Here is a 23,542-nt window from a genome sequence, read left to right as displayed (position 1 = left end):
CATAGTAGATGGCAGCAAAATGCAAGCCATCCTACGCCATCCCCGGATGGTCAGGAACGAGGGGGGGAGGGGGGGAGGGGGGGAGTGGGTGCGGGGGGGGGGGAGCGTTGCGTATCATCTGGTTCACGAGACACCGGCCGCTAGACTCTAAAAGGACCAGGCCTAGTTCGCGAGCTGTACTCGTAGGCCACCTGCACTCGTAGAGTCGCAGTGGAGGTAACTGCTGGAGGCAACTGCTGGAGGCAACTGCTGGAGGGGTCCATCCGCCATCCAGGTCTGGTAGTGACGATGATGGTGATGACAATGATAATAATACTACATGTACGGAGTATCACTGGCTTCTGCCAAAGAAGATGTGATGGGTCGTTCATGTAGGGGTTCCCAGTGGAGAGAGAGACCAGAGAGAGAGACCAGAGGGAGAATAATATAGAGAGAGAGAGAGAATGGAGAGAGGGAAGAGGTGGATGACCGGTAGGACCTAGCGGATTGGTGCGCTCGATCCACTGGAATGGGGGGTATGACAGGACCCATGTTTAGTGGTATAATGCGCTGTAAAATGAGGTCTATGCGATGCTCTCCAGGCTGTCTGTGTTCATGACTGGACTGACCGGGTATACCAAGGAAATCCCCCCCCCCCTCCCCCCTAGAGTCGACCATGATGCCGATGATGATGCTGATGGCATGGTTGTATCGACCGTCTTGTCAGAGGGAGCATTACAGCAGCATCGAAACATGACTCTATATAGGCAAATAAGATCCTCCATCAGAACACACCTATCCTGCCAATCTACATGTACGAGTGATAATGTGTGATAATACTCGTGAAAGCTCGACGAAACGTGGGCCTTCAGGTCCCCACGGGTACGGGAAAGAATAAAAAAAAATAAAAAAATAAAAATCCAACAGCTGAGCACATGTACGGTGACAGGTACGACATCAGCAACATCATCCGTGCCCCTGATCAAAAACGTCTAGAAATCTCCATAAACTCGCCACCCCCCCCTTTCCCCCTGTCCAGTGAGCAATAATGTGTCTGTACTATTACTCCGTACCATGATGAATTTTCCGTACGCTGTAAAGATTGATGGCGGAAAAAAAAGGACAACACTCTAGGCTTGTGCCCTTTATATATATTTCTTTTCAGATAAAAATTTTCCAATTTTCAAATAAATAACTTCTTCTTCACTGGCAAGCAAGCAGTACAAGATCTACGAGTGCCCCCATACTATAGTACGTATCATTGCGTACGGGGCTACTGCTACTACTGATATTACTACCATCACTACCGCCTCTTGGTACTAGCATATATCGTACGTCGTAATCAGCTTAGACTAGGCTCTTCTAGCTCTTCCAGCACACCCACCGTGCTGTTACCGACTTACGTACTGCTTGCTCTCTCTCTCTCTCTCTCTTCCTCTCTCTCTCTCCAAGTATCTCAGTACAGGTACATATATACTCACACCCCTCCCTGCTATTTACCACCATCATCGATACCCAACTCGTAGTACTGTAGGTACCTCGCTCGTACCTCTGTCAGTCTGTGCGCCTCTCATCCCTCCTCTTCCTCTCCCTCTCTCCTTTACCTCCCGCCAGCTTTCCCTTTCTTTCCCTCTCCTCCTCCTCCACCTTGGTCAGCATCTCACCACATCTCCCCTTTCTTCTTCTTCCTCTTCCATCGATATCGACGACAAACAAAACATCTCTTCCGCGACAGCTCAAACGTTGCATCAGCATTCCCCGACACTTTCCGTACCACCCGAGTCCCTGCTACTAGTACCACGGCTACCAATCGTTGCATCTACAGCGCACATACACACTCAATCTCACCAACAACAACAGACGACAGCGACACACCGCGTAGGGAGAGAGGACAGTACACAACCAGCCACGCAATTCCCTTCCTCTCTTATCCCTTCTCGTCTGGCAGGTAGACAGGGAACCGAGGAGACGAGCATGAGCATGCGTCCTTAACGCCCCTTGCCTCTACACGTTGCATCGCACTCGCCCCCCATGGACAGCCTCCAAGGGACCCTCATGGTCCCGCCTGAACGTGCCCAGCTTCTCGGGAGGGCCGTCTGGAAGGTGAGATCATCTCCTTTCCTCAGCTTGGCCATCTCTCGCTCTCTCCCTGATGATTCCCTCTCCCCCCTCGACAATGACAAACGGTACTGACTGACTTCGCCTAGGCCCGTCATGTCGTCATCGCCAGACGTCCTCCCATCTTCCGCGACACCATCTTCTCTCCCAGCAACACCCAGCTCGTAGGCAATTCACGAGGTGCTTCAGCCTCCCAGCAGCAGCAACAGCAGCAACAGCAGGCTCTACCGCCACCGTCGTCTGCTGACGACTATCAAATCTCCATATACAAGGCCAGGGTTGGTCGAGCCCCATATCGTGAGACGCTGTGCTTCAAGCACCCGAAGAAAAAAATCCTTGAAACAGAAAAAACTGACAGCCCCTTCCTCTCCCTCTCTCCCCTACAGGACGATCCCGAACCCGTTCAACAATGGTGCCTCAGCTGCATATCGGAATGCCATGTCCAGAATATCGCAAAGCGCAAGCAGGGTACCCTCATACCTACCCTCGTCTTGGCAATCGTCGATCGAGAACGCAAACGACGCTCCAGCCGCGCCGGCAGCTTCATACCCTTATCCAAGGACTCGGGCTCTACCAGCCTTTGGTTCCGCTCCCCGCCCGAGGGGGATGACGACGACTCCGACACCCACAGCCTGCACGACTGGGCCAACTTCATCCTGAACAAGAAGGGCGTCATCCTCGACGACGGCCCCCCCACCCCTACCACCACCACATCTAGCCAGCCACACTTCTCACCCCGAGCCCGCGAAGCCTCCGACTACTACCCTCGCCCCGGAAGCGGACCCGGAAGCGGACCCGGGAGCAGCGCCCCCAGCAGCAACCCTGGGAGCGCGCCCCCCGCCACCGGCGGTGGCGTCACCGGCCACATCAGCCGCTACCTGCACCATAAGACCTCGGCGGCGACGTACTCAACCTCGACCGGCGGTGGGACCAATACTAACGCCGGGGCCGGGGCCGGGGCCGGGGCCGGCACTGGCGCCAGCGCCGGCACCCGTGAGAGACCGGTGACCTTCAGCTCTGGCTCGCCCAGCCTGAGGTCCAGGCGGAGCGACGTATCGTCTCCCTCGAGCAACTACCCCGTGCAGCAGATGCCCTACGCGCCGAATCAGCACTACACCACCGTCATGCCGACCGATATTGTTGCGTCCATAAACGGCGCCGCCGCGGCTGCCTCGATGGGCGACTACCGGTCCGGTGAGTCGAGCGACGGTACCCGCCAGGTGCGGGACAGCCTGAGCTCCAACGCGACCCCCACCGGCGCCACCTCGTCCGAGGCCAGCTCCCCGCCCGTGTCGCGCGAGACCCTCCTCGACAGGGCCTTCCAGATGCGCTACCTCCAGGGTGCCGACCACGCCGTGCCGGGCGAGGAGAAGCTGAGCTCGGTCGCCCGCTTCGACGCCCTCATGCGCGAGGCCGAGGACCGTCGCAAGCAGAAGGAGACGGCCGCCGTCAGCACCGAGGACCAGACGGCCCTCCGCAGTGCCTTCGAGGCCGACGACAGCTCCGAATCCGACGGCAGCTCTGCGGACTCCGACGACGACCGCGGCGGCGGCGGCAGCGGCTCTACTGACGAAGGTGAATTCTCAGATGAGTACCATCACCACGGACACGGCCGCAACAACCTCAACAACCGCAACAACAACAACAACAACAACAACAACGGCGACGACGACAGCGGCGCTCCACTATATTCGCCTTCCACCCAGCGCGCGCTGCATCACCTCTCCGGTCCGCCGCGAACCTCCGCGCCCCGGCCGCACGCCTCGTCCGTGTCTGGGACCAGCTCGAGGGTCAATTACCCCCGGAGCCCTGCGGGCTTCCGTGCCGACACGCTCCCATCCATCAGGCAGTCGCCGCCGCCGCCGCCGCCGCCGCCTCGTCCTCGCACGGCGCAGGAGAAGCTCCGTCGCGTGGCTGATCGGCAGCAGCAGCAGCAGCCTGCTGCGTCCCAGAGCGCACAGCACCTCCCGTGGTCAGGCAACGAAGGGGGCGGCATGGCCGTAGCGGGCGGTATCCCCGAGGAGTCGACCCCGTCGCTCACGGCCACGACAACGCCTAGGCAGTCCAGCACCAGCACCAGCACCACCAAAAGGTTGAGTTTCACCGACTTCACAAAACGGCTATCCAGCACCAGTAGCTTATTGCTCGTCCAGACGAACGCTAGCGGCGGGACCCAGCAGCAGCAGCAGCAGCAGCAGCAGCAGCAGCAATATGCTCCACAGCAGCCTCAGCAGCGGCAACCTCGAAGCAGCAGCAGCGGCGGCGACAGAGATGACGACGACGACACCTCTTCCTCGGAGGAGAATGACGATGACGTCGTCTCTCCTACAACAACAGCAGCAACAACCACAACATCATCATCAGCATCAACCTCAACACCAACATCGCCAAAGCATGTACAGAGACGCCCGCCGCCGAGACCACTGACCACGATGTCAATGAGGAGCCCGCCGACCCAGGTCTCATCCCCAGTACAGGGTCACCCTCACAGTCACGACAGACCGTGTACTTGGCGGAACAGTGTCGGCGTCGTCGGTACAGAGGGGGGTTTCTTTTAAAAAAATAACAGAGAGTAAATCTCCCGCCACTTGCGAGGCTTTTTATATCCTCTTCACCATTGCTTCACACGCTTCACGCTTCACTCCTCCTCTTCCTCCTCCTCATCCCCCCCCCTAAAAAAAACAACGACATCTATGTGGGTTTCATTTTTTGCTCTCTTGTTCTGTCCTGTTCTGTTTCTGCATATCCTCCCTCCCCCTCCCTCGCCCGTCCTTGATACCACGCCCCCTCAATCATCTAATGCTACCTTTATGAAGGATACGGCACGAAGTGTTTTTATATATATTGTATTTTCCAAGGATTTTATTTTTCACGTCGATGAATATCTCATTTCTCCTTGGGGGTTTTTTTCCACGTCAAATTACTCATCGGGTTTCTTTACTCATTACAACAACCTCTCTCTCTCTCTCCCTGTTCCTTGTATTCGTCTATGTATGGGCTTTTTTTTTTTTTTTTTTTTTTTTTTTTTTTTTGCAAGGACTCCTCCCCTAGTCTTTTTTCCTTCCCATCTTCTCTTGATACCATTTTCTTTTCCCTTTTTTTCTTCTCATTTGATTTTATTGAATCTTGGGTTGTGGCCAACAGATTACAATACCGGTCAAGAGGGAACGCGAACGCAGGAGATGGAAGGGATATTTGGGAGATTTTTTTCCCCATCAATCATGCATGACTAAATGATCCAATTCCATGAATAATTTTTCTTCACCATTTCAACGGTGCTTTTGACCTTTCTACTACAACACACACACTACCACCTGTCAAGATTAAATAATCAACCATCCGTCTGTTTAACCTCTGAAGTAAAAAGTGTACCTGGGAGTGCGCCGAATGCCAACCAGACTACATTACATGTCAACTCGAGACTACATGTAGGCGGATCAAGACATTAGGGTGGAGAGAAAAAAAAAAGAGAAAACCTCCTTTATATGATGGTATTTTTCCTCTTCTTCACTCCTCTTCACTCTTCTTCTTCCTCCGACACCTGCAAGACAGACCACCTTGAAACTATACGCCTAATTTATGTACTGGGCAATAGCCTGCTGCTCCTCCGGACCCAACCTCTGTCCGATGAATCCGGCAACGGCACCTCCGTGCTTCTGGTTGGCAGCCACCATGTACTCCTTGACCCACGTCGTCACGTTGACCACATCGGGGAACTCGTCACGCGCGAGGGGTCTGCACGTGTTGAGCGCCGTAAAGGACATGCCGAAGCCGATGTCGTCGACGTCGGCCTCGGCGATGATGTCGTCGCCCGTCCCGGCAACCACCGTCGGCGGGTTGGCCAGCAGCGCGAGCAGGTTGCGGCAGCTGTTGGCCCAGCCCTTCTGGAACTTCTGCGCAAACACCTGAGAGTCGCACAGAGTCTTGGTCAGCGACACCACCGCCACCTTGCGGTCCACCGGGCGCGCCAGCTTGGGCGTCTCGGCGAGCACGAATGCAGGGTACACCTGCGAAAAGGCCCGCTCGTCCACCTGGTCCGACTGCCTGATGAAGAAGTCGGCGCCGTAGCCGGCCTCGAGCTTGGCGCTCACCAGGTGGAAGAAGCGGGCGAACCGGAGCTTGAGCGAGTCCGCCGGCGAGCCCTGCAGCTTCGTGTAGATGAGCTGTAGCACTGTTCCAAAATACTTCTCGAGAGCCGATCTGCAGTCTCGTGTCAGCATCGCCGTGGCTGTACAGCATCTGCAGTGGACGGGCGTCACTCACGGTTCCACACCCTTGACGAGCGAGTCCAGGACGTCAAAGGCGTGCAGCTCCGACTTCTTTCCGCTCAGCAGCTTCTGGAAGATACCCAGGACGGGCTCCAGCTGGTTCTCGGAAACGATGGCGCCAGCCACCTTGGGGATGACGGCCGACAGCAGGCGGGTGCAGGCAGGCACGTTGCCGCGCGTCTCCCACAGCGTAGGGGCTAATAGAGGGGCGAGAAGGGACCTGTAGCTGTCCGAGATGGTATCCGAGGGGCCCGACTCGAGAAGCTGAGCCAGTATCTGGAAGACGTACTGCATGAACTCTGCAGAACCGTTAGCAGCAGCAACACCGTCTCCCGCAGGAGCGTCTTCGACTCACCGGTAACGTCCTCGACAAGAATCTTGTAGAACGAGTCCCAGACCTTCTGGTGGATGGCGGCGGCGCTGCTGACACTGCAGTAGCGCACAAGAGCACCGATGGCCTCGAAGTGGTAGTAGTAGAAACGGGGGTTGCTGGGGTTCTGCTTCATGACGTTGGTGATGAGGATGAGGTGCGTCAGGACATTGTCTAGTATGGGCACGGCACCATCCTTGATGACGATGAGTATCCTCATGACGCAGCGCATCAGGAACTCGTTCTCCTGCAGCTTGGCCGGGCTCGTGTCCTTCTCGATCAGCTTGAACAGGTGATCGAGGAGGTCCTTGGCGAAGGGCTCGATGTCGGCCCTGGGGAACATGGGAGTTCCAGCGTCGTCGGTCAGGAAGAGGACGCGCTCGACGGCGATGGCGGCGTACGTGTAGACGACGTAGTTGTCCGAGTTGAGGTTCTGGATGAGGGGGACGAGCGCCTGCTTCCACTGCTCCTTGGAGAGCTGGCTGCGGAAGGTGTAGAGGAACTTGATGGCGTCCACCTTGGGGATGGGGTGCGCAGCATCAGCGGCCACCAGGTCGGCGGCGATGTGCTGCTCAAAGAAGTCGAGGACGTTGACCAGAGGGTTGACAGTCTTGACGCCCTGCGCGGCCGTCACGGAACCCTTGGCAGCCACCGACAAGAATAGGTAGACGGCCGTATCCTTGGCCTTCCAATCCGACTTGCCCTGGGCGATGTAGTGGGCGATGTACCTCGACACGACCGTGGTGACGGAGCCCTCGAACTTCTCCTGCAGCTTGCGGAGGAAATCGGTAGCAGACCGTCGCCTAGAGTCGGTGTCGGATCCCTCCAGGTCCCTGCGGATGAACTCGATGGGCTCATCCTCAAACATCTCCTCATCAGACTCGCGCAGCGCGACGTTGGGCAGGATGACCTTCTCCACGATCTGATTGAGCACGTCCTCGTTGTTAAAGAGCTCGGCGTGATCCTTTGTCGACGCGACAGCCGTCAGGAAGTGCAGGGCCTTGCTGACAATGGTGTCGTATTTGGTCTCGGTGCCTATCGACGACAGGAGGTTCCAGGCGCTCGTGATGAACGGCTGGCAGTACTTGGAAAAGTCCTCGTCAAACTTTATGGTGAGCAGCTCGAGAAGCTCGCAGATGTCGGCCTTTGTCGTGTCGACGATGCTCGTTTCCGTCTCGTCGTCCGTCTCCATCAGCTGGTTCGTGTAGGTCAGGTACTTGTGGAGGAGTTCCGAGATGCTACCAAGGTTATCGTCGAATATGGGGGGCAGGTCGTGGCATGACATGTCGTACAGGATCTTGACCTGGAGGTCGAGAGTCTCGAACCAGCCTCGAAGAGCCTCCTTCTTGCCGGCGTTCTCCGTGATTTTTTGATCGGTGGCCTGGATAAGGTCAGCAATGCCGCCCCATGCCCAGACTCCGAGGTACAGAAGTGAAGTGGCAGGTACGTACGATGAGAAGCTGGATGAAGGGCTTGCCGAATGTCTCGATGACGTGGTTAATCTCCAGGTAAAGCTCGTCGGTTCGGAAAAGCGGGCGCCATCGGGAAAAGATGGAGTGGGCGACCTCGAGGACACCCACGTTGACCTTGGGGTCGGTGGTGGAGAATCGGCTGACGAGTTCCTATTTGGAGAAGAGGAAGGGGGTGAGTATGATGGTGTCAAGATGACGGCACGCTGCTCGGGCCACCTTACCTGAGTCAGGGTGTCCCATCGCCTCCAGAAGTCCGAGTCTGCAATGACGCTGATGGCTTCTCCGAGCTGGGTCTGAACACTGGGCGGTGATGCTATCATGAGACCGATCAGGAGCTCCTTGATGGAGGCCACCTCATCGTGAGGAAGCTTGTAATTTCCTTCCTCATCCTACAACGACGGCAGGTCAGTCTTCTTTCTTCCACCCTCTGTTTACATGTCGAGCCGCAGACCAGGCGACAGACGGCGATGGCAGGAGGGAGGGCGGAGCGGGACGTACGACGTAGCCGGAGCGGATAAAGTTCTTGAAAGCAAGCGCGGCGGCCAGGCGCGTGTTGGAGGGAAGAGTGTCCGAGTTGACGATGTTGAGGAGGGCCAGGGAGTACTGCGGCTTGACAGACTCCTGCTTGAGGGCAGCCTCAGCTATGGATTTTTGCAGTTGTTGTTGATTAGTTTAGGGTCCTCCGAGGGGGACCGAGGACGAGCTTTCGCGGGGCAACGCAGGACTTACCTTTGCGGTGCTCGTTGGGATCAAGGGTCGCGTTGAGCAGCTGTGCAATCTGACCAATGTTGGCCGCCATGGTGAATCTCGTGGACGACAGACGAGGTCTGTGCAGGTCGGATACGCAAAAAGGAAAAGATGGGGGAGGGTGGAAGAGAAGAAGGGAAGAGAAGGGGAAAAGGACGATGATCTTGGTGGCAGTGGGGAGTTGCGGCAGCTGCTACGCTACGTTGGTGCAGAAGTAAATAACTGCCCAGCAGTCACAACAGCCAGTAGAGAAGCTACAGTGAGCGCTGTAGGGGCCCCAGCTGGGCCTGGGAATAGGCTAGGAACAGGCTAGGAACAGGTTGATGGTGAACGCTGAGACGCTAAGACGGCAGTGTTTACAGTGGCCGTTGGCGGGGGTTTTCTCTGTGCTGTGCTACGTAATAATACTATATCTGTAATAAATATCAGGTACTCGTGCTGCATGCACTGCAACGGGCCTTGGTGGGAACTGAAGCATGGCCCGTGGAATATCGCAATGCTTTAGACGTATTACATGCAAAACGGTCACATGTCCGTAGACAGGGGAACTGACAATATACAATAGCGAACCAACCTCATTCTCACGTTCGATCCCGTATCAGCATCGCAGCTCCACATTGTTGCCTTGCCGTACAAGGGTTTGAATCATCATGAGACCGTTTGCCGGTATGTGCATACGATACGACATCGGTCATGCCTCGGATATGCCAGCCACAGTGAATGCAGATCAGTACAGACACTTGACCCAAACAATTCTGTCTATAGACACCATGCCTATTGTGTGCGATATTCTGTTGGGTCGACAGAACGAACGCCATCCTGACCAAGCATCTTGGGTGCCGACCAGCAAGACCGAGAGCTTGAGACAGACAGCTCTAGCTACGCTTGGCGTCAGAGTGGAAACGTTCGGGTGCCAATCTAGACATACAGCACCGCCGGGAAGCCAAATCCCCACCACAAGGCCCCTGCGCATGGGCGGTTTCCCAGCACTCTCATTGGCCGCCTCGTGCATCTATTGGCGTTCCCGACCAGGAGAAAGCTCTATCACCTGCTCCGTAGGCGTTCGCGGGTCGCTACGAAAAAAATAATTGGCACCCTGCATCTAACCGCTTCTGGATGGCTCCCCGTGCGTTCTCTCTCACCAGGTCAAATACCCAAACACCATACATCCTGCTGATCGCGGCAGATCTTTTACTCTTTTTTTTTTGCCTTGTCACCAGTCGGGCTCCCTCTGTCTGCTCTCTTCTCTTGCTGTGCGTCTTGACTCTCTCTCTGTCCATCATCCGTTCCCCAAACGGTCCGACGCTGCATTGCGCCCTCTCTCTGCTGCCTTTTTCTCTCGGTTTTCTCGCCGGTGATGCAAAGGCCTGCTTCCTTCGCATCCCACCAGAGAACCGTCCTAGCGTCAGGGCAAGCCAGTCCGACCTTATCTCGAGACGTCGAATGCGCCCCGTAGGCCACCACTGAACAGAAGAATAATACAAACTCAGTCCGAGAGCTGCCGTGAATCTTTTTCCAACGTACCTTGTTCAGCTGTCGATCGACATCACACCCGTCTCGCCGAACCCTCCTCGCCCATGACGAATAACCAACCCTAGCTCTCTCTCTCTCTCTCTCTCTCTCTCTCTCTCTTCAATCTTGTCCATGACAGCTTGACCAGCCCGGCGCTTTCTCCCTCCATGCTCCGAAACCTTGACATCAAAGGCGAGTCGGCTTCTCCAGCGATTTAGAACTAGATCCAAGTCTCTGCGAGCCGCCTGGGTCACCGGCCCTCATTTGAGGATTCGCAGACTAATCAGACGTGCCACCACCTACTTGCAGACGTCCTCGGCCACCTCCCTTGATCCTGCCAGCCCCGCCGGCCGAGCACATGTCCCCGCAAGGAGGAGATGACGTCCCCTCACCAGACTCCTCGCGTGCTACTGGTCTCGCCAATGTCTTCCGCGGACTAACCGCGTCGAGATCGAGTCGGTCGTTGCCGTTATCGTCGTCGTCGTCGTCCGTCGCCCTCCCCGTTGCCGAGCTCGTCAATGCGACACCCGACGCCGGCGGTCACAGCATGTCCGCTGGCGACAAGCCCGCGGCCAGCACGATGGACTCGTACGACCTCCTCAAGAGCGGCAGTCTCAACGATCGTATAGCCGCCGCCACCAACCTCAAGCTCGCCATATCCGAGTACCCGCTCAACCCCATCCTCGACATCTGGTACGCCGCCAGGGACCTCATCGAGCCCGCCAACCCCCCCTCCGCCCGCACCGCCGGCTGGGAGCTCCTCTCCGAGTGCGCCAAGCACAACTCATCCACCGACCTCGAGCGCAAGGAGTTCTTCCAGACCCTTACCGCCCCGGCCAACCCGCACGACTTCCACCTCCAGCTCGCCGCCCTCGTCGACCTCACCCACAGCGGTCGCGCCCTCAACGGTTTTGACTACGACCTCGTGCCTCTCCTCACCGTCTGGCTTCAGGATGCTTACAAGGCGGTCCGCAATGCCCGCAAGACGGCCTCCACCGCTAAGGGATCTAAGGGCTCTACCAAGACTAAGACTGTCGTCCTGGGCGAGGAGAAGAACTTTACCCAACTCTTCACCTTTCTCATCGACATCCTCAAGTTCAGCTTCAAGTGCGTCGACGACGTCTCCCTTGCTGGCCTCATCGATGGACTGCTGAACATCTGCATGAGCACCAGCGTTGAGGAGGACCTGAGATGCTGCATCTCTGTGCTCGACGCCCTCGTCACCTTTGGCACCATACCCAACGACAAGCTCAAGGGCTGTATCCATGTGCTGAGCTCCATATTCTGCCTCGTCCCCAGCCTCCAGAAGGAGTCCTGGCATACCCTGGCCAACTTCTTCAGGTCGCACAATGGCCAGGCCACCGTCCGCATACTGCTCGATGTTTTGCGTGGTCTGCTGACGGACCCGGAGAAGGAAAAAGACTTGGGGAGAGAAATCAGGAGCTCCTTGGCGGTTCTGCAGAAGCTGCTGTCCAAGACAGCCGAGAAGGGCTACCCCCCTGTGCCCTTTGCGCTTCTGGCCGATGGCCTGCGTACAGCTGTCAAGGCCAGCTCGTCCACCCGAGTCTACGTGGCCATCCTCCGCATGATAAACTACCTGTTCTGCGATCAGAATGGCCAGATGCACCGTCTCATCATTGACGAAGACTGGTCCATAATGCTGCAGGTGGCCGCCGACTGCGCCGCCAAGCTTGGCCGATACACCGACAGCCAACCTGCACGCTTCTACGATAACGGGACATCCGACGACCCGATAGGAAAAGAGGTTCGCCAGCTTATAAGCCGCCTAGAGACCATCGTCGCCAACCACAAGACGGCCACATTCGTGCCCCGTCGGACAGTCATCAAGCTATTCGTGGATGTCTATCATCTACTACCAGACTCGGCCGCCCGCACCGTGCTCGAGTACTTCCAAGAGTTTAGGAGCTGCTCGCCATCCGACATCGAGTGGGAAAAGAATCTCACGCTGGTGCTCGACGGCTTCTTTAGCAACCGCAATCGATCTTCAGAGACAAGGCTCCAGGCTCTGCGCACGATAATGGACGCGTACGAGATCTTGGATCTCATCTCGGACGATTCTGAGCAGGATTCAATCCCGAGGCTTGCCAGGAACATCCTGAAGGACATCGTCGAGGAGACGGACGTGCCGGTCCTCGACGCCGTCATGTCCCTGATGGTGTCGGTCGTGACGTCGTGCGACATGGAGCTCTTCGAGCACATCGTCACCGCATTACGGGGTATAGTCGACAACAACGCCCTGAGGGCGCCAATGTCCCCCGGTATCCTGTCCGGGGCGGCGACCGCGTCGCCGGGCCGGAACGGCGAAAAGCCACAGGCAGGGAGCTCTCAGTCGCCCTCCAATGTGGTCAGCCGAGGGTTCGTCAAGATGTTTGTTCAAGTAATGAACCAGGATGGCGCCAAGGGCGCCAAGCTTTTCGACGCGCTTGTCTACATTGCCCGTCTGAGCCACTGTGAGATGGATGCCCGCCTGACGGCCATGAAGCTGCTGTTCCGCCTGCGCGCAGACTGGGCCAACATGATCTTCGTCACCCGGGAGCTAGAGACCAACTATGTGGCCCCCACCCTCCTCCGCACCGACGACTCACTGGCCAAGAAGCAGGCCGAAGATGCGGCCCGGATGTCGCGCGGCGATCATGGGAATCTCGCGCGACCAACACGGGGTCTCTCCGTCAGCCACAATCAGGGGTCCGAGAAGGCGCTCAGCGGACGAGTACCTAGTGGATCCGGATCTAAGGGCCTCCCTACCGCCCATTACGATCAGTTGTGGAAGCTTCCGGACCCAGACGCTCTGCCGCCCAACGTCCCGACCCTGACCAGCCCGGTGCTGTCATCGTTTGAAGCTCCTGACCAAGGAGGAGCGACTGAGAGCGAGGATCCGGAGGAAGGCCAGGGAGAAGACGGAAGAGAGGGGGACGACGACGACGACGAAGATGAAGAAGAAGCGGACGAAGAGGAAGAGAGCAGTACTTTCGGCCTAGTGTTTTCTCTCAACATGCATTCGTGGCTGGAGGCCGTGCTCAGCATCCTGAAGGGCAGTGATTGGGAGATATACAGCTTTGTGCTGGTCCATCTGCCGTCGCAGCTCAGCAACCATGGCGTCTTCAAGGGGGCCATCAAGCAGATCCAGGACCTGCGGAAGCTCATCTGCGAGCACGTGCAGACCAACAGCTTCCACGAGCCGCCGAACGCGTGCGGTCTCCGACGCGCAGATGTGGCCATCTGCCTGTTCCACAGCCTGACCATGATCCTGAGCTACCACGAGCACTTCCAGAAGGGCGACGAGGACGACATCGTCAAGACGTACGTGTACGGCATCAGGGCGTGGGTGCGCACGGCTCCGTGCTGCATCCACGCGCTGACCATCTGCTGCCACGAGCTGCCATTGTCTGCGAGCAAGTCGCTGGGCCAGATGCTGAACCAGATGGCGGCTATCATCACGCAGCCGGATGTGGCGATCCACATCCTCGAGTTCCTCGCGTCGCTCAGCCGGCTGCGTGACGTGTACGTCAACTTCCGCGATGACGAGTACCGCACCGTCTTTGGCATCTGCTTCCGGTACCTCGAGTATGCGCGGGACAAGCGGCAGTCGAACCGGGCCAGCTACGCGAGCGAGGGGCCGTCGGCTCCGTCGGCTGGCGGCGACGGCACGGACCCTGGCGCTACGCACCCCAACGCGTCGGATGACCTGCCGCAGTACGTGTACACGCTGACCTACCAGGTCATCTTCTTCTGGTTCCTGGCGCTGAAGCTGCCTGACCGAGCGACGCACGTGGGCACCGTGACCAAGAAACTGTTTGCCGACACGGACAGCTCCGGCAACGTGCTAGAGGAGCAGGCGCTGATCGCGCTCGACTTCATGCAGCGCACGACGTACGCCGACGTGGACGAGTCCAAGGAGGATCCCACGTTCAACGAGGAGCGGTTCGGGGAGATGGCGACGCGGCGGTGGGTGGTAGGCAACAGCATCATCAGCATCAAGCAGTCCGTGCGGACGGGATGGGCGCAGATCACCAAGCGGCAGCCGTCGGGGACATCGTCGTACATGGTGCACGAGTACCTCCTGCCGCGGCCGCTGCACCACGCCAAGAATCCCGCGGACATGGGCCGCGACGGGCAGGAGTCGGACAACACGATCCTGCCAAGCCACCTGATGGTGCAGCTGATGGCGTCACTGCCGCAGCCGTCGTACTCGGGCGACAGCAGCGTGTCGTCTCGACCGGTGCCGCTCCCCGACGACGAGGCGACGGACCGGACGCTGCGGGTGATTGACCTCACCCCGACGGTGGACGGGCACAAGGTGGGCGTCATCTACATCGGCGAGGGGCAGACGGAGGAGACGGAGATACTGGCCAATGTGTCGGGGAGCAGCGACTACGTCGAGTTCCTCAACAACCTCGGCACGCTGACCAGGCTCAAGGGGGCGACATTCAACACGCAGGGCCTGGACCGAGAGATGGACATTGACGGGCCCTACGCCTTCTGCTGGCGCGACCGGCTGACCGAGATCATGTTCCACGTCACGACGCAGATGCCCACCAACCTCGAGTTTGACCCGCAGGTGACCAACAAGAAGCGCCACATCGGCAACGATTACGTTAACATCATCTTCAACGACTCGGGCCTGCCCTTCCGCTTCGACACGTTTCCCAGCCAGTTCAACTACGTCAACATCGTCATCACGCCGGCGTCCCGAGCGTCGTTCATGGCCACGCGCGAGGCCCAGGCTCAGACCCGGGCTCAGACCCAGGCCGGCACCCAGGACGGCAAGCGGCAGAAGCAGCACGGCCAGCCGTTCTACCGCGTCCAGGTCATGAGCAAGCCCGGCTTCCCACGGATCAGCCCGGCGTCCGAGATCAAGATGGTCTCACTCAAGGCTCTACCGGACTTCATCCGCCTGGTGGCCCTCAACGCCTCCGTCTTCTCCCTCGTGTGGCAGAACCGTTCGGGCGGAGAGTACGTCAGCGCGTGGAGGAGCCGTCTCCGGGAGATCAGGCGACTCCGCGAGAGACACGGTCCTCCCCCTCCTCACCCCTCCCACACTTCCCACCCTCACACCCTGTCCACCGGTGCCTCCGCACCCACCGCACCCCAGCAGCATCAACCCCAGCTGGTACAACCCCAGCAGCTCCCCGCATCCCAAGCTACCGCTAGTACCGGCACCGCGCAGCATCCACAACTGTCGTCCAGCGACGCCTCCAGACCGGGAAGCAGCATGCGCGACAGCTTCACCAGCCTCCGACGAACGAGCGTGGCCACCTTCTTCACCAGCAGCACCAGCGAGCAAACGTCCCATCGGTCGTCGATGCTATCCGGCCCGACGGGGACGAGCGATACCGAGATAACTGCCCAAGCTGATGGACTCAGTGATTCGGTCGACTTTTCCAAATGGGCATAGTTGCATCCTTTCTTTCTTTCTTTTTCTCTAAGAAAAAAAAATCCTCCCGGAACATGACTACAATAAGAAGGCTACGAGTTTTATGATATCTTTTCTGTTTTGGTTCTTTTCCTCAACCTCTTCCCTCTCTACATTTATTTTATATGAAAAGTTCTTGAGAGCTATTACTTGGGAAAGGAGAAGAAAATTCTTCTTCTTCTTCTTCTTCTCCTTTTTGTCGTTTCAAAGCAAGTCTGAACATGACAGATATCATGGAAAATAATGTGTGACCCTCACACTATCGATACCATGTCAGTAATCTCATCAATGCCCTCCTGCTATACACTTTTACCCTACCCCCCCCCCCAACGACCACTTGCTCGATATCCGATATACCCTCTTGTGGGCTTCCTGCTAGGCGACAACACATGGTGACCCGTAGACGTGAATACGATGGTGTCTGCCTACTGGTACGTCCTGGGCCGATGAGTGGGCATGTCTTCAAGCTCGCTTGATTGAAGGGGAAGGATTTAAATCTGAGGTTATCTACAGGTGTGAGGGTGGCAGCAGCCGCCCTCTCTGGCTGCTTAGTCATACAATCTCGGGTGCCACGCGTTCACATAACATGCATATTGTATATTCACAATAGTAGAACTTGAGCTGTTGAGAAAGGAAAAGAAAGTCGATTAACATGACACCATGGATGAAGAGAGGGTCTACGTATGGTGAAGCCTCCTCCTTGCCTCATAACTCGCAATTGATACAACCATCTCTAGTGAGATTTCACTGGTATAAGAATAAACTACCAGAGCGTACTCAAACATGGAGTATCCTTCCTCCCTCTTCCTACTCTTCACATATATCCTACTCTGGAGAGCACAAGGCAGGAACCGAATTTATGAGTAGGAAAAGAAAGAAGAGAGAAGAAAAGAAAAAAAAAGATGAAAAAAAAAAGATGAACAAGATGGCCGAGGCGGAATAGGGTGACAACCTGTTTGGAGTTTACAGAGTACTTTCTTCTTCTTCTTCTACCACCACGTACAATATTTGCTTTTTTTTTGGTAATTGTATATCCATATATCCATATAGCCGTTTCGCTCTCCCAACTTTGCTGTTGGTGTATTACATGTGCGTGCTCCAGACGCACGTATTGCACATTGCACCATGCATTCGAATGTACGTGACCGGCCAACTCTAGAGCTCTTTGGCCCCTGGCTCCGCCCGGCCACATCTGTGCAGCCTCTAAGACAAATAGGAAGAAAGAATTAGATCAAGGTCTGGGCAGATCGGCCAATGTCCCGAGGTAGATCATCCAGCTTATCCGGCAGGCAAGCCAAGACTAGAATTGGGAGGGCGGGCGAAAAAAAAAAAGAAACGAACAGAAAAAAAAAAAGAAAACCTGGGACGGCATAGCAACCCACACACTGTCCCTTTGTTTGCGTCTTGCCGGGACGGGCAAGAGAAAGAGGTCATCGCGTCGGGTGAGAGGTAGAGAGTAGGACTGGCAGGGGTTTGAAGTGGCCAACGGCGTATGAAATCGTTCCTTGTCCTTCCCGGCCATTGATATGATCTCCACGTTTCCCGCACTGTTTTTCTTTTCTTTTTCTTTTTTCTCGGTGCACACTTTCTTTCTCGTTTCCCTGTTTTCTTTGCATACGGAGTCAAGGAGTCGGTTATCCTTGGGCATGTAACATCTTCGCATTATATGCGACGCCACGATTCTCGGTAGTGTGCCCAACGTTGGAATCCTGCAGGGGTGTAAGCCGTCATAGGCTCATCAGTCGTTCATCAATCACCGATATCAAAGGGGCGGGGGGAAGAATTGTAACCAATCTTCCCAACGGGTAGGGAGAACTCACCTAGCTGTTCCACCCCGCTCTCACTATACTTGACCCCGTCTACAAATGCACCTGCCATTCCTAGAGTGTGCAGAGACTTGCAGCATGAGAATAAGAGACGCGCCATGATTGTATCGCGGCGGTTGACCACTTCTGGGTCGTCGTCTGGGGAGTGGGAACCGCATAGTTAGCAAAACGGGGGGGGGCCTGTCTGGTAGATACCATATGCGGAGAGGGATAGGGGATAGGTCCGCGTCTCACCCTTTATACAGATGCACGATATACCACCAATGTCGGGGCCGATAGACGCCGCCCAGGGTATGTCGTGGGACATCGGTCCACCCCGGCTGGGAATGTAAGTGATGGCCGACGCTACCATGGTCGTGCCCTCGAAGCCGACAACGATGTCACCCATCGAGTCTCCGTCCAGTGCCCGGGCGTATTGGTCGTACCAGCAGCCAAACGTATTCTTCCTCTCCGATTCGCGAGCCGCCATGTCGAGGACCATGGCCGAGTCGCCGACCTCGCACCACCGAAAACTCAAGCCCGCAGAGGCCAGCTCCATCGGTGGGGGTGTATCGGCGAACCGAAGCAGCCAGTCGGCCATGGGCCGCCCCATGCCCGGCCCTTGCTGATCTAGAGTCCACCCGCGCGACTGGAACCACGCCAGGTTCGGGTGGTCGGCTGGTATTCCGTAGAGAAGCCGTGGGAACGTGGTCCCCAGTTGCACGCGGTGCATGCCTCGGATCCGTGTCAGGCTGCCCAGCCCCGCATCGTGGAGAGCCCGGCCGACTCCCTTTCTCCTGAATTCGGCCTTGACAATCACCGCCGCCATCGACCCGATAAGCTTCTCCCCCTTGCCGTTGGCAAAAGTCGCGTATGTGGCGCAGAAGCCGATCACGCCGCCCGACAGGGGATCCCGCACGACGTGGTGCATAGCGTAGCCATCTCGCCGGAGCAGCGAACCCAATGTCGCCATGTCCAGGTGCCACTTCCGAGGGGTATTTTCCGTCCAGAGGCTGTGAAGCTCCTCGAGGTCGAGGTCGTAGTCGAATGGCCGAATGGGCCACTGCTGCCCTGTCGGTGTCGTCGTAGACTGGTGTTCCCCCGAGCCACCGCGGCCGCTGCCGCTGTCGCTGCTCTTCCCGCTTTGACCATCGAGTAATAGGCCGGAGATGGCCTGTAGACTGCACACGTCAAAACCTATCGTCTGCACAACTGTCTGGAAGTCAAACTCTCGTATCCTGGGCACCTCGACATCGCAGCAGAGCACAACGATGAGCGGCTGGGGGTCACGGGCTCCGTTGACTGCGTCGGCAAGGTCGGGCTGCGACGTCTCCTCGCCGGCTGTCGGGAATCCGGTTACGACGAATAAGATGACGTCGGCTTTCCGGATGAATGCTAGGTGGGCTCCTGTGATGCCCCCATTCTTGGTGTAAGGGACGTGGCGGACCATGGGATACCTCTGCGACAGGGCCCGACCGAGCGGTTCAAATGGGTCGATGGCCACACCGCTAGCTGCTGTCGTCGATGCAGGAGGTGTCACCACGGGGGTGAGGAGCAGAATCATGCCATCCTCAGACAGGCATCGGCTTAGAGGCACGCAGTTCTGACGGTCCCACAGCAAGGTTGCCGATACACCGGCTGAAGGTCGCAGTCCCGCTTCCGACATCTGATCCTGTCCTTCATCCATCGTCGTCGAAGCCACATGGGGGGCACCCGGCTCTCAGCTCGAGCGCTCGGGGAATGGGAGTGTGCACTTTTTGTCTGTTGTCGCCATTGACTGGCCTGTCCTGGCCGTCTTGTACCCTTTTTTCGAGTCCCCTTGAAACGGGGGCAGCAGCCGCGGATGAGGACAAGAGGGAAAGGCACGCGACTGACTGCCGAGGAAGGGTCGTGGTATCCTTGGAACGGATCTAGAGACGACAGCAGTTTTGAGCTGCTGTCTTGATGTACTTTATTTTTGTTAGTCGTAGCGCGCCGGGATGGCGGATGGGGAGCGGCCGCTTGCAGGACCGTCGATATGGAAGACAAGAGACAACAGCCGTGCGCCCTGACCATGCAAGAAAAAATAAGCAAGGCAATAATATCAGGGTAGGGCAGAATGGCAGTTGGCCAGGGTTGCAGCGGCGGCCGCGGTATATGATTAACGATCCTATGGACCATGGAGAGAACTCCGTAGCCGCGAGAAGCAGAGAGTGTGGAGCCCACTACTACGTCGTACCTCGTTGGGGAGGCCGTCTCGACTAAGGCAGCCTCTTTGTTCTCTTCGTTCCCCTTCTCTTCCCTTGTTAGTGTCCCATGTGTCTCTGGTTTCTCTTGCGTCTTGTACAGTCTCTCGTGAAGGCCGACAGAGCAGTAGTACGGACTGCTCGGTGCTGGCCGCTAGCTGTACACACGAGTAGACCGTGCGAGTGCCGAGTACAAGCATCAAGCATTACTTGTAGCCGTCGACTGCGCAGTCGCGGGAGCAAGGTACTCGTACGAGTAATAGCACCTCCGTACGAGTGACACTCTCTGTACATGGAGTATTGACAATTGTCATGCTCTCAACCGGGGGCCCACACTAAGTCCCGAGCAATGCGCACAGAAGCACAGGGGATCAATCGCAAGACAGGGCTTACATTTTAATGCTGGCTGCAGCCCTCCCAAGCACCTATCTCACCACGCTGGGCCAAGCTGGGCCATGCTGGGGGAGGCCCAAGGTGGGGTTCGAAGGGTTCACCGGGATTCCTAGGCGTGATTAATCTCCACGGATCCATGGGAGTGTATCCGTATTTTGTCAAAACGGGGCCAGCTAAAATGGCTTTGACGTCGGACCTTGACGTTGGAGCTATAGTACGATTCACGACGCAAGCGGGACTAGCTGTATGGTCAAGCTTCAGTAATACTCCAGATACACCACCATTGTATTCGTAGAAGAGAGTACGCCTGCTGAAGGCGGACCCTGCGACATGTGGGTACCGGACGCACGGTCAGACAGCAAATCGTAATAATTATGACTTTAGTCGGCCAAAAAGAAAAGAAAAGAAAGGGGAAAAAAGGAAGAAAAAAACAAGGGCTTGTAAGCGGAGAATCCAGAGCCCAGAGCCCAGAGCCCAGAGCTCAGAGATACCTAACCCTCTTAGAAATGGTGCGTGCCAGTACCAGCTGGATCGTTGGTGTGTTGGAACTGTTTGAACTTGGTGCTTGATACCCATGGCCATGATGAGTAGATGATTCCGAATGATGGGCCCTTGTTGCTAGTGATCGGGGTGAAGATTATACTTTCCTCTTTCTCTCCCTCTCTCTTGGCTAAGAGGGCCCGATTTCCCATTGCTCTCTATGGATTCCAGAGGTGAAGTGAGCTGATGCCTGACGGCTGGACCCAAGGAATCTGACAGTCGTCTGTTGTTGGCTTGGTTCACACCAACGGTCATGGGACGAAACCTAGTCTGGGCCGGGGTACTATGCGCGATACCTTGTCTCAGGTATCAGGAGGGGTAGGATGGGAAAGCTACTCCTAGCATGTACTATTCAAGACCAGCACGGATTACTGCTGGTCTCCATGCTACTCGCCCATGTAGTATTATTACTCCGCGGTGTTACCAGTGATCCCAGAACCCCGGCAGTAAGAGTACAGCGTACAAGCTCGAGAGGAAGAAAGCCAAGTGTGAACTCGCAGGCGTCCGTGGAGCAGCGTTAAAGTCCATCTGGCCCAGCCGAGGCGGCGAATCCGAGATGAAACATGTGGCGGTACCATATCATGGGGGCTGGCAGATACAGGGACGAGCAATGTCGTCAGGTACTCTCCGAGAAGCATCACTCTCATCAAAGACGAAGGATAAAGGGATGACCGGGTGGTGACCAGACCCTCGAGGCATGGCGGTGGCGATAACGTCTTACCACGTCCATTCGGGTCAGCAGTTACTTCCAACACCAAAGAAAGATGCATACACACTCACTCACTCTCACAAACACACACAAGAACCGCCGATGCGCCTGTGCAGGAAGTCGAGGTAGATGGTAGTACTGCGGTCAAACCGACGAGCAGTGGCAGCATAATGAGTTCTCGTACTTGCCACTGCCCGGATCCCGGGAGTATTGGCCGGTGACTGAGGGGTAAAACGGAACATGCCACTGGAGAATGATGGCTAAAAGCTGCGGATAGCCCAATAAGGACTAAACGACGTTTTGGGGCTCCGAATACAAGTAAGCATACGACGATGTATGAGACATTAGCAGACGATGGTACGGCAGAAGTCGGTAGCATCGAGTATGATATGGTGATGGCCATGAGGGGCTGAAGGAGGTTGGAATGCCTACCACCAGCGCAGGACACGAACCATAAAGTGAGTGAAGAAAAGAGGCGTAATGCTGCAAGAGGAAAGATGACTGGGGCATGCCACGGACGCTCTTTCCGTCTACGAAATCCAAGCTCCCTATTAGCACAGTCGCTCCTTCCCAATTAATGCGAGATAGTGGGAGTTGGTAGCTGCGCTCTAGCACGATGACCCTATTGAAAAGAGGGAAAACTGTGGAATGGAGTGGAAAGACAAAGAGAAAGTACTCAGAGAGAAGAGAGAAGAAGAAGAAGAAACGATGCGTGTACCTGAATCTCCAAGAAACCATGAAATAGGGATAAAAACATGCAGGTAGAGAGCACATTCTATTTCCATGGTATGAGCTATATACTAATACTCGTAGAAATATGTTCAAGTCTAAGTAGTAATAACACTACGTGTTATAGCTGTGGTCGAATTCTGCAAAACCTGTCTACCGGATTTACTACTGTACCCGTGCACTACGCAAGTCTCCCATACTCGTACGATAGAGGACGACTGGCCCTTTGGAACAAATCATTTTCATTAATACGTCGTAGTACTGTAATACAGACTACTACTACGGAGTATTACTACGAGTAATAGTAATGATGGCACTCACCCCTGTCTTGTAAAAGAAGAACCTCTTTTCAATGAACTAGTGCGGTCTCGTAGATATTAATATTCCTTTATTGGTATTATTACTCCGTAAGCTGTAGCAATTGCAGGCTGTTGGGGATTGCAGGAAGCAAGTGTCTAAGACTGCGGAAGTTCCACCCAAGTTGAAACATGGATACGGTACGACGACGTATTACTACTGCCAGTTAGTAGCTTGACCATCGTACAGCTGGAAAGACACCGACAGCTGCGCTCGTACATGCATGTACTCTGTAATATCTCCCCTCTTTGTTTCTCCAGACGTGCTGCAGCCTTCGAAGTATTATTTCGGGCAGAGGAGTGTTACCCTCGTACCCAATATAATACCTAACAAGCTCGGCATTGGCGTTTACTTCCAGGCGTTGGTCCTGCCCCACAGCCACCGTACCTGCCCTGCCACTATATTGCACGCCCCTCAATGCCCCCCCCCCCCTCGCTCCTTCTTTCCCCTCTCCTACAGTTCCTTTCTTTTTATTTCTTCTGGACTCCCCCCACGTTACCACTAGGAAGGCGCACCGGCCCAGTCTCGGACCTCTAGCCTGTGGATGCCATATCATGACCCAGGGACCACCAAGCCTACGATTACCGTGGGTGCCAGTACGTACATAGTAATACTCCATAGCACTGCGAGTACGAGTACTACGCTATTAGTACTGTACTAAGGCAGTACGGTATTGCTACTTACTAGTAATAGTATAATCTGTACAGATTAGTATCATCACTACAGATAGTATTACTACTATTACGGAGTACTATTGCTAGCCCGCCCGCCAAGCCAACAACCACTGCTGCAGTGCCCCTCCATCAGCCTCCGCCCCAGCAGCCAGATAGATACATCGCCTACGGTACCTCGACGCGTCTCTCGTCTCCCCGCGTGCCAGATCT

At 56.0% G+C, this 23,542-nt stretch overlaps 4 protein-coding genes across 4 annotated transcripts; 2 read left to right on the top strand and 2 right to left on the bottom strand.

Annotated features, from left to right (window-relative positions):
- Positions 1-2,010: 2,010 nt before the first annotated feature.
- Positions 2,011-4,524, top strand: GMORB2_4548 (uncharacterized protein; the record flags this gene model as incomplete). The annotated part of the gene is made up of 4 exons (XM_035466522.1): positions 2,011-2,082; positions 2,187-2,375; positions 2,484-4,415; positions 4,462-4,524. The coding sequence occupies 4 exons, from the start codon at positions 2,011-2,013 to the stop codon at positions 4,522-4,524; spliced, it is 2,256 nt and encodes a 751-aa protein (XP_035318291.1).
- A 1,145-nt stretch (positions 4,525-5,669) lies between these two features.
- Positions 5,670-9,006, bottom strand: GMORB2_4547 (exportin-2 (importin alpha re-exporter); the record flags this gene model as incomplete). The annotated part of the gene is made up of 7 exons (XM_035466521.1): positions 5,670-6,297; positions 6,361-6,664; positions 6,721-8,116; positions 8,187-8,357; positions 8,429-8,596; positions 8,706-8,848; positions 8,937-9,006. The coding sequence occupies 7 exons, from the start codon at positions 9,004-9,006 to the stop codon at positions 5,670-5,672; spliced, it is 2,880 nt and encodes a 959-aa protein (XP_035318290.1).
- A 1,818-nt stretch (positions 9,007-10,824) lies between these two features.
- GMORB2_4546 (Rap/ran-GAP) lies at positions 10,825-15,882 on the top strand (the record flags this gene model as incomplete). Its single annotated transcript, XM_035466520.1, has 1 exon — positions 10,825-15,882. The coding sequence occupies one exon, from the start codon at positions 10,825-10,827 to the stop codon at positions 15,880-15,882; it is 5,058 nt and encodes a 1,685-aa protein (XP_035318289.1).
- Positions 15,883-17,886: 2,004 nt separating this feature from the next.
- On the bottom strand, positions 17,887-19,392 carry GMORB2_4545 (Acetyltransferase (GNAT) family; the record flags this gene model as incomplete). The annotated part of the gene is made up of 1 exon (XM_035466519.1): positions 17,887-19,392. The coding sequence occupies one exon, from the start codon at positions 19,390-19,392 to the stop codon at positions 17,887-17,889; it is 1,506 nt and encodes a 501-aa protein (XP_035318288.1).
- Between the last annotated feature and the right edge of the window lie 4,150 nt (positions 19,393-23,542).

The sequence above is a fragment of the Geosmithia morbida genome (genome assembly GCF_012550715.1).
Source record: "Geosmithia morbida isolate 1262 chromosome Unknown scaffold_21, whole genome shotgun sequence".
NCBI lineage: Eukaryota > Fungi > Ascomycota > Sordariomycetes > Hypocreales > Bionectriaceae > Geosmithia > Geosmithia morbida.
Note: the sequence above shows the minus strand (reverse complement) of the source record. Positions and strands in the feature narration are given on the sequence as shown.